Genomic DNA, 8605 nt, shown 5'->3' on the forward strand with positions numbered 1-8605 from the left:
TGTGCAAATTTGAATATAAATTAAGGAATCGCAAAATACATTAGAATATAACGATAGAATTGATTTAAACATTGTAAAGTCATAGAGTTCACTCCTTTGGGCGTATCATCATGACGGCCCTTTTGAGGGAGATGTAATAACCCTTAAAAGTTATCCAATTGACGCCCTTGCCATTGGTGTTATTATTATACATTCCCGCCAAGTTGCTGTAAGAATTCATGTTAATAGAAGCGTTAAAATACAATTTAAATTTCATCATACCTTTCGTGACACCAACTGTACCACCAGGCGCCATTTTCGACAGCTGCGCAGTTTCCCAGTTCCCACTGATCATTATCTCGATCATAGGTGCTAAATGCCATTCTATATTGTCTTCTAAGTGAATCACCCGCAGTTCCAGTCGCATTTCCCAGAGTGTGTAGGACATATTGATGATCTTCATCGCCGATTGCAAAGTTGTCATACATCTCAATAGCTGCATTTCCCTCGTTGTCCTCTAGGACAACAAGTAGTTCCTGTCTCCTGTCTGTGGTCAATGCGTGTATTTTATCGAGTCCCAAGAAGAACTCGCCATTTAGATCTCCAAATCCCTCTTTGTATTCGGTCCAGTTTCGATAGAAGTCGACACTTCCATCCATCCTCCTCAGGATAATTGTCCAACCTCCCCCTCGAGTTTCTGCATCGCAGGCCACTTTGAAAGGTTGACTGCTAAACTTGGGAATGAGCATTTCATTGATCCCACTTGACTTGCCGTCGGTACAGCCGAGTGTGTGGGAGCTCGAATTGTGCTCATCCGATTCCAGAACAAGTCCATCTTTCTTCCGTTCTTTCAGTTCCGCTTTAATAGATTGAATATCCTTAGCCAGCCCGTCGATCAGCTGTCCCTGTCGTTCCAGCTCCGTTCTTAAGGACTGAATGTCCATTGCTTTAAGAAGTCGATCAATAAACTTATCTTGAAGATCCTGAATATCTGATTTTGTAACAAGTCCGTCTATAAACTTTCCATGACGTTCCTGCTCCTCTCTATGTGTTCTGTTAGATTCAATATTTATTGTATCTACTAAATCCAGTTCATTATGTTCGGATTGTTGTGTTCCATCAGAAAAACAAATAAAAGTATTTGTAATTAAGATTAAACAAATTACTTTATACAACATTTTGCGACTTAATGCCACTGAATGATTGGAAAGACTGACTGTCTCGAAATTAGATTAGTGACCATGAAGGTATTATGAAAATGATTATGAATCCAGACACATTATACACTTTCTATATCAGTATCGCTGTTTTTGTGGTTTCGTCACAAGAATAGGTTTTTTTTTTGCAGTTAGGGATTAGGAAATAAACCCACAAACCGTATTTTGGTTCTATTTCAGTGACGGTCAAGGCAATGCTCGTGTCTAATCAGTAGCTCAAACTCACCAATACAAACGCACAACAAGCGCAACATAAATGGAGAGTGATAACAGACTGAAATGCAAAGAATTGTTAAATGGTTGAAAGCAGCTTCTGTTAGAGCAAGTGCAGACTACAGCTGAAAGTAGAAATGATAGCTGAGCTGACATTAGAACTTTCTGCCTTGAGCTGTTTTCTGGCGACATGAGCTAAGGAGAAAACACACTATAAACTAATCTGAAAGTTGATCTAAATGCTTCATTTGTACTCTCTTTTATATGCCTACTGTCTCTGCGTCACTAATACTTCAAAATACTTATTTCAAATAAATAAATTAAAGTAATTTCAAATTCTTATATCAAGTTATTTTTTTTAAAGGTGGCTAGGTCAAAGAGTTGACCAACTTCCAACTCTCATAACTTGATCAAAACTGGGCCGATTTTCAAGCGGAATATCATTTTGATCATGGTTTGTACTTTTAATTCATTCTGTATTAAAATTAAATTCAGTTAAAAAATTTATTTATTTTCGACCAAGACTTGATTTTGAGGGTAAGGGTCCCCCCTTTGAAAATTTTAAATCTCAAGTTTTCACTTTTAATCAACTCCTTATATCGTAATTAGTATAAAACGTAACTTTAAATTTGATTCTGAGACATTTCATTTTCTTTTAAAAAATCATGTCAAAATTTTAAAATATTTTGACTTGTAAAGTTGCTAGGTCAGAGGCTTGAGCAACTTTGAACTGTCATAACTTTGGCAAAACTTAACTGAATTTCATGCGGAATGTCATTTTGATCATGGTTTGGTCTCTAAATTTTTTCTGCATTCAAATTTTGTTAAATTCGCTCAAAAAATATTATTCCTTTGGATCAAGGTATTTACTTCAATGTCATAATTATTATAAAACGAAACCGTAACTTACATTTGTTTCGGTTTGATTCCCTTGTTCTGAGTGTAACTATTGTATTGACATTTTTACCAAAATGTTAGTATCCATATAAGAGTAGGCAAAAGATTTATATGTAATGAATAAATAAGTAAATTTGTTTATTTTTTTGTAACTAATTATAATTGATTTAATATGTTAAATTAAAAAGTTAATTTTGCTGTAATTTTTTTCTACATAAGTTAAAATGCAATTTAAAGCTATTCATGATTTTTATTGAATATTCGCTTTCAATCATTAAGAGAAAAAACTATTTGTATATTTAATTTTATATACCTTTTTTGATATTTTTGGTGCATATAAAAAGATGATAGTTCTTTAGGAAGTTGGCACATTTTTTTTTCAATATTTATATAAGGCAGGTCAGGTGTTTTTGTTGGAATGCCAAAGGATAATAATGTTTCTGGCTATTTTTTTTTGATTATGCAAAAATTAACATTTTATGACTGGCCGCAATTTAATTATAATTTTCAACGTTTTGCTTTTGGTCATCATGTCTCAGTCAACTGGCCATGTTTTGGTCATTTATTTCGTGCCACAAAATGCTTTGTTTGCTGGCGAGTAGCGACTGCTTTTGACGTGGTCGTAATTACAAATTTCGTAACATTTTTGAGCTGGTCCTGTCAAGTTGACGTTGCCGGAGGTCTTTAAATAAGTATGCCAGAAAAATGAAAGAACTGAAAATGCTTTGCATTTGATGTTCGCTTGGGGGCAATGAGAAGTCGACTACGCCTACTTGTGGCAAGTAAAGGCAAGCCAGCAAATAGACTGGTTCACATAAATAGCGGTTATCGTGCATGGTCTAAGCCATAAGCCATAAGCCATGAGCCATAAGCCATAACCCACTTCGCATCGCAATCGAGTATCCCAGTGCTCTCCAGTCCGTGCAACACATACAAATGTGGCGCATTTATTTTAATCCTGCCGTCGGACGGAGTACGGGGCGTATTAGTAATCGGCATTGGCATTCGTATGAGTTCTGCGCCAAAAGCGCTCGAGGTGGCTTTGAATTGGGTTGGATTGGTGGTTCTAGGGCCAAACAAAGTTGCGGATTCATAACTCTTTCATTTGGCCATATCTGCACAGTTTTTTTTTGCTTCTCATCCTCATTCTCATTGCCGTTTCCAATGCCTCTTCGAGGACGTTGTCGTCGTCATAAAAAGCACGCTGAGATTGGCATTTGGCTGGCTTTCGTTGCCAATATTCTGGCTTTCATAATGTACCTTGCTAGAGAGAGATAGAGGGAGAGAGAGAGAGGGAAAGAGAGAGCTCGTGGTCGGTCGTGCCTTGCCAAGGCATTCATCAAATTCAAGTCATGTTATCGTACAAAATGAAACAAATTTTTGCAATTTGATTGCTTTTCGTGTTGATCCAGAGAAGGAGCAGGAACAGCAGCAGGAGTACAACCAGGCAGTGGGAGGCGTGCTCCCGATAACTTGCCAATGTGCTGCCCTCTTCTCTACTTTACTCTTCTCTCCTCTCTCCTCTACTCTTCCTTCCATCCTTCCATCATGTGTGCATAATATGTTCGTCTGTGTTGTCGTCTCCGCACAGATGAAGTGGCTCTGTGGCATGGCATGGACTCGGATTTTGTATTTAATATGCATGCCTATACTAGAATACAAGGATACGGGATCCTTATTCTCGTTGTCCTTCGCGTTGCGATTTTTGCAGAGTTATGAACTTGCGTATGCGAAATTTTTCATATTTTTTACGTGCCTAAAAATCAAATGTGCCGCCGAATAAAGCGAACAAGGTGTGTAACACACACACACACACACACACACATAAACACACTCCCTGCCACTCGATGCGTGTGGCAGCAGTTGTAAACACGTGTTCCCTCATTATTCCTTGTCTTTTTTTTTTTTTTGGTTATCTCCCCTTCATTTCAGATACAGTGCGTCAAGAAATTGTTGACACCATAATAATATTGTTTAGATATTTTTGTTCTTTTTTAAAAATAGTTAAGCCCAATAATTCTCATCAGTTCTTTCTTTAACTGGTTTTCAAGAGCTTCCATAAAATAAAAAGAGCACAAATAAGAGGTTTAAAAATTTTTTGCCGTAAAAAAAATTCCCAAAGGTTGAATTGTTTAAATTATAGATGAAGACTTAACCATCCAACAGTTTTGGTCCGTGCCTTGGTTTAATTTGATATAGCAAAACTAATTATTAAATGTTTATCAATTTTCACTTATTATAAATATAATAAAATATATATTAAAATTAAAATATTTAATTAGAAATCAGAACATTTGGTAAAATCGAACTTGGGGTAAATATTTTTTTATAGTATTTTTTAAAGAATGTTATCATAGTATATTTGAAAAATAAAAATAATAACGATTGCTTAATGATTTTTTTTAGCATTTTGTCAAATGATTAGTTTTAAGTATTTTCATAAAAAACTGACTACAGTCTTTGTATTTGATCGAACAAAATAAAACTCACAAGTAATAAAAAATTATTGTTTAAGTAAAATCACTTTCACTTTATGGCATAATTTTTTTGGTAAAATTTTTTTCCAATTCATTGCAAACTAAAAACAGGAAAGACAACTATAAAAACGAAAATAATAAATAGCTTTTTGTGATATGCGATTTATTTTGCCTGTAAATACAATTACTTGGCATACTGTATGCAATTCTTGATGCTTGTCATATTTTCACTTGGTCTTTTTTTATTTCTTCCTTCCATATGTTTACGCAACACTGCCCGTTTTTACATACGGAAAAATCATGTGTTGAGGAGTAGAAGAAGAAGCAGAAGGAAAGGAAAAAGGAAAAGGAGGCTCAACATATATTATTGCCTCGAGACTGTTGCCCATGCTGAAGCTCAACTCAAGTTGCTTTTGTTGTTTATTTCAAAAGTTAATTTTGTACTTTATCATAGCAGGAATAACAAAAACAATGCGAGAAATACAACAACTGGCAGCCATCGTATGGGAAATGAAACTTTTCAGCGGAAACGGATGCTGTACACGTTGCGCCCAGCAGACAACCAGGCAACGAGGCAACGAGGCATCCCTGGTTGCAACCAGGCAACTTTCACCGACCGCCGCGTGTGAATAAAGTGAAACAAATGGAAAAAGCGCAGCCACACCAATTTCGCAACGACCACCGCCCACCACCCACTAGCGCCCTTTGTCTGACCGCCTATCATGCAACTATGCCCCACTACACAGCGAGAAAAAAGACGTACTTAAATAAAGTTCAAGTATACTCGCTCCATGTTCAATGGCCAGGCACTAAGTAGATACTAAAACAACAGCAGCCGTAGGCTTGGAGCGCTCGGAACACCGAAGATTTGATGCTCTCCGTGATACCCTGTACCTTTAACATGTATATTTGCACACACTTGCACTTAAGCGCATATTAAAACACACACACAGATAGAGACATCAGTGTGCTCTTCCTCTTCTTCTCTGGCAACAGCTGAAAGAGAGAGTAAGAATGAATGAGAGTAGGAATATTAATGATAGAGAACATGAGATAGCAAAAGAAAATAAATATGAAAATACAGATAGATGGAGAAAATGATGGATATCAAGAGAATGTATTATTTTGTATTTATCTACAAATATGCAAATTAGAATATACATTAAAAAATCGCCAAATATATTAAAATATAAAGGGGGAGAATATTTTAACCATTGTAGAGCCTTATAGCCAATTTCCACTACGGCACATTTGGCACATTCGACGACATTTATATCATTCGGCCCGAATGTTGACTTCATTTCAATACAAAATCCGAATGATCATTTTGGCTCATTCATAATGAATGTTAAGACCGAACAGCTGATTTGCTTTGCGTGAATGGCAAATGTCTTAACAGTTTCACATTTGGAAAGTCTAAAATGTCACATTCAAATGTGAGCAAATGTGGCAAATGTAAGTGGTTCTTGGAAATATCCTATTGGAGTGAAATAGTGCTTTTTGTCAGATAAAAGAAAATAGTTCAATACAAAGTATAATGTTTATATTTTGAAATGTTTTTCTGCTCACTCTCAGAATATAATGGATTTGGATCAAGTTTGATTCAGTACTTAATAAGTACTACTTATAAAAGTAATTTAAATTTTGATACTTAAATTTCGTACTTTGGATATTATACTTTGTTTAACATCAAAATGCGTGAGTTTAAAAATTGCGGTGAGAAATCAAGTTTGTAATACGAAACACTTGGTTTTTTCTCTCTGTGTACCCCTTTCCCTGTTCGGTTCTTCTGGTTTTCTTTGGCAACAATTGCATTGCGGCAAACAATATTTTTGTTATCTTCTGCAATACACGCGTGGGTGTAGGACAAGTGAGTAAATGTGCTAAAACTCCAGAGGAGGGGGTGAAAGAAAAGGGGGCTGGTCGGAGGGGTGGGGGGAAATTGGCCACAGTATACTTTACAGCGACGTTTCCGTGCCATTTTTATTGTTGGCGCAGCCAAGTGTTCAATGCACAACTTTTAGCGCTATTGTTAAAAGAATTAAAAGCATGAGACAACAGAAATGAAACAAAAGCCAGAAATGATAACAACAGCCAACAGTTTGCAAGGCTATGTGGGGAATAGCAATGTCTCTCCTTATCTCTCACTCTTTCTCTATCTCTCTCTCTCTTAGTGTCTCTCTGTGGCAGTGTTGCCAGAACAGATTGTTTTCTATTAAAACTATCTTATTTTAAAGTCAATTTTTAAAAATAAAACTGAAACAGGCAGCAAGAGTTTTGGCATTTTCAAACATTTATTTTTGGTAATTTAAACTATTTAAACTTTTCACATTCAGAAGAATATTAGTATAATTTTGAGAAGCTTTTCTGCTCAAAATTTTAGTGATATCTCAGAAATTTATATTTAAATAAAATGTTTATGTACTATAAACAATTTTTCCAGGTTCACTTTGTTATAATAAACTTTGAGAGCACATTGTATGCTAATAAAAATTAAGAAAACAATTTAAACAAGCATAAAGAAAACATAAAGCCCTTTTCCAGATAATTTTGTTGCAAAATGTAGCTTTTTCTCAAACCAAAATGCACCAAAAACTGAATTTCAAGAGTTGGCAACACTGTTCGATGGACTCTTTGGGCTGCTGTAAGGCAGGAAACGGAAAAGCTGCCATACACTGACTCTCTGGTTAGTCGACATGTGAGAGAAATGTGCCGTGACGTGGCAAATGTAATGGAAAATGCTACAAGGAGTCCCAGTCGCAAAAGGCGTCCAACAATCATGGGGCCCCCACCACAATTGCAATTGCAGGCTCTCTTGTTTTCATGCAGCGTGTCAATGTGTGACGCCGTGTCGAAGCCTCAACAAAAAATAAATGGCACAACCTATTTATATATACATATCTGCAAATGTATATGTATTTGTGCATTGTACTGTGTTTATTCCCCGTGACCACGGCTATGATTTCTGACTCAGAAACAGAGCTGCGAAATGCGAAATGCGTTTGTGGCATGAATGTGTGGCATGACTATAACTCTGACTGTGACTGTAGCATTCAGTGCCAAGTGCGTTATTTCCGCACTGAATTTTTTTGAATACTCTTTCAAGGAGACCACCAAATATATTATAAGAAGTGTAAAGAATTGTAGAAAGTACATAATTATGTAAAGTATTGTAATTTTAATAAAATTTAAAATTGAGCTAATAAAATAAAACAAAACATTAAAAGTAGAAGAAAACGTAATATTTAAATTTAAATTTAAAGCAATGTAACAAATCAATAATTATACGAGACTAGCGCCTTAAGCATAAGTCAAACTTGTAGCGCTGGAATGCAAGATAGATAAATAAATAAAATAAGGTAATAGTATAGTGACGAAAGCATTTTCATGCCCCAATAATTATGATGTCCAATTTTGGTATCAAATAAAATAATTATTATAATATAATTATTCTCAATATTACAATAGTTTAAAAATGAATAAATAAATTTGTTTCAATTTAAAAAAATATTTTACTTATGTATAACATTTTTTTTCTTGAAACTCAATGACACAAGTGACACATTTAAATTTAAAAGTACTGTCAACATATCTGTTGTAATTGTAGTACTGACTTAAGGGTATTAAATTTTCGCAATAAATGAAAATATTCCTATATTTCTTATATTTTTGTTGGCTACTTTGCCTGTCGCTTTTACCCCAAGCTACAGTGGAAGCCTCAACGCCTAACAAGCAACGTTTATAGCCATAAAAGTTTACGACAAAGACTCATTTCCGTCACCCAGGCAATAAATGTACATTTGCAATACAACAAAAGAGAGC

General features: G+C 35.3%; 1 protein-coding gene across 1 annotated transcript; it reads right to left on the reverse strand.

Moving 5' to 3' along the window:
* On the reverse strand, positions 1-923 carry LOC117779666 (ryncolin-1-like). Its single transcript, XM_034615932.1, has 2 exons — positions 262-923; positions 1-206 (listed from the first exon to the last, which is right to left on the reverse strand). Exons 1-2 carry the CDS (start codon positions 921-923, stop codon positions 89-91), a joined length of 780 nt encoding a protein of 259 aa, XP_034471823.1. The 3' UTR covers positions 1-88.
* Between the last annotated feature and the right edge of the window lie 7682 nt (positions 924-8605).

The sequence above is a fragment of the Drosophila innubila genome, assembly GCF_004354385.1.
Source record: "Drosophila innubila isolate TH190305 chromosome 2L unlocalized genomic scaffold, UK_Dinn_1.0 4_B_2L, whole genome shotgun sequence".
Taxonomy (NCBI): Eukaryota; Metazoa; Arthropoda; class Insecta; order Diptera; family Drosophilidae; genus Drosophila; species Drosophila innubila.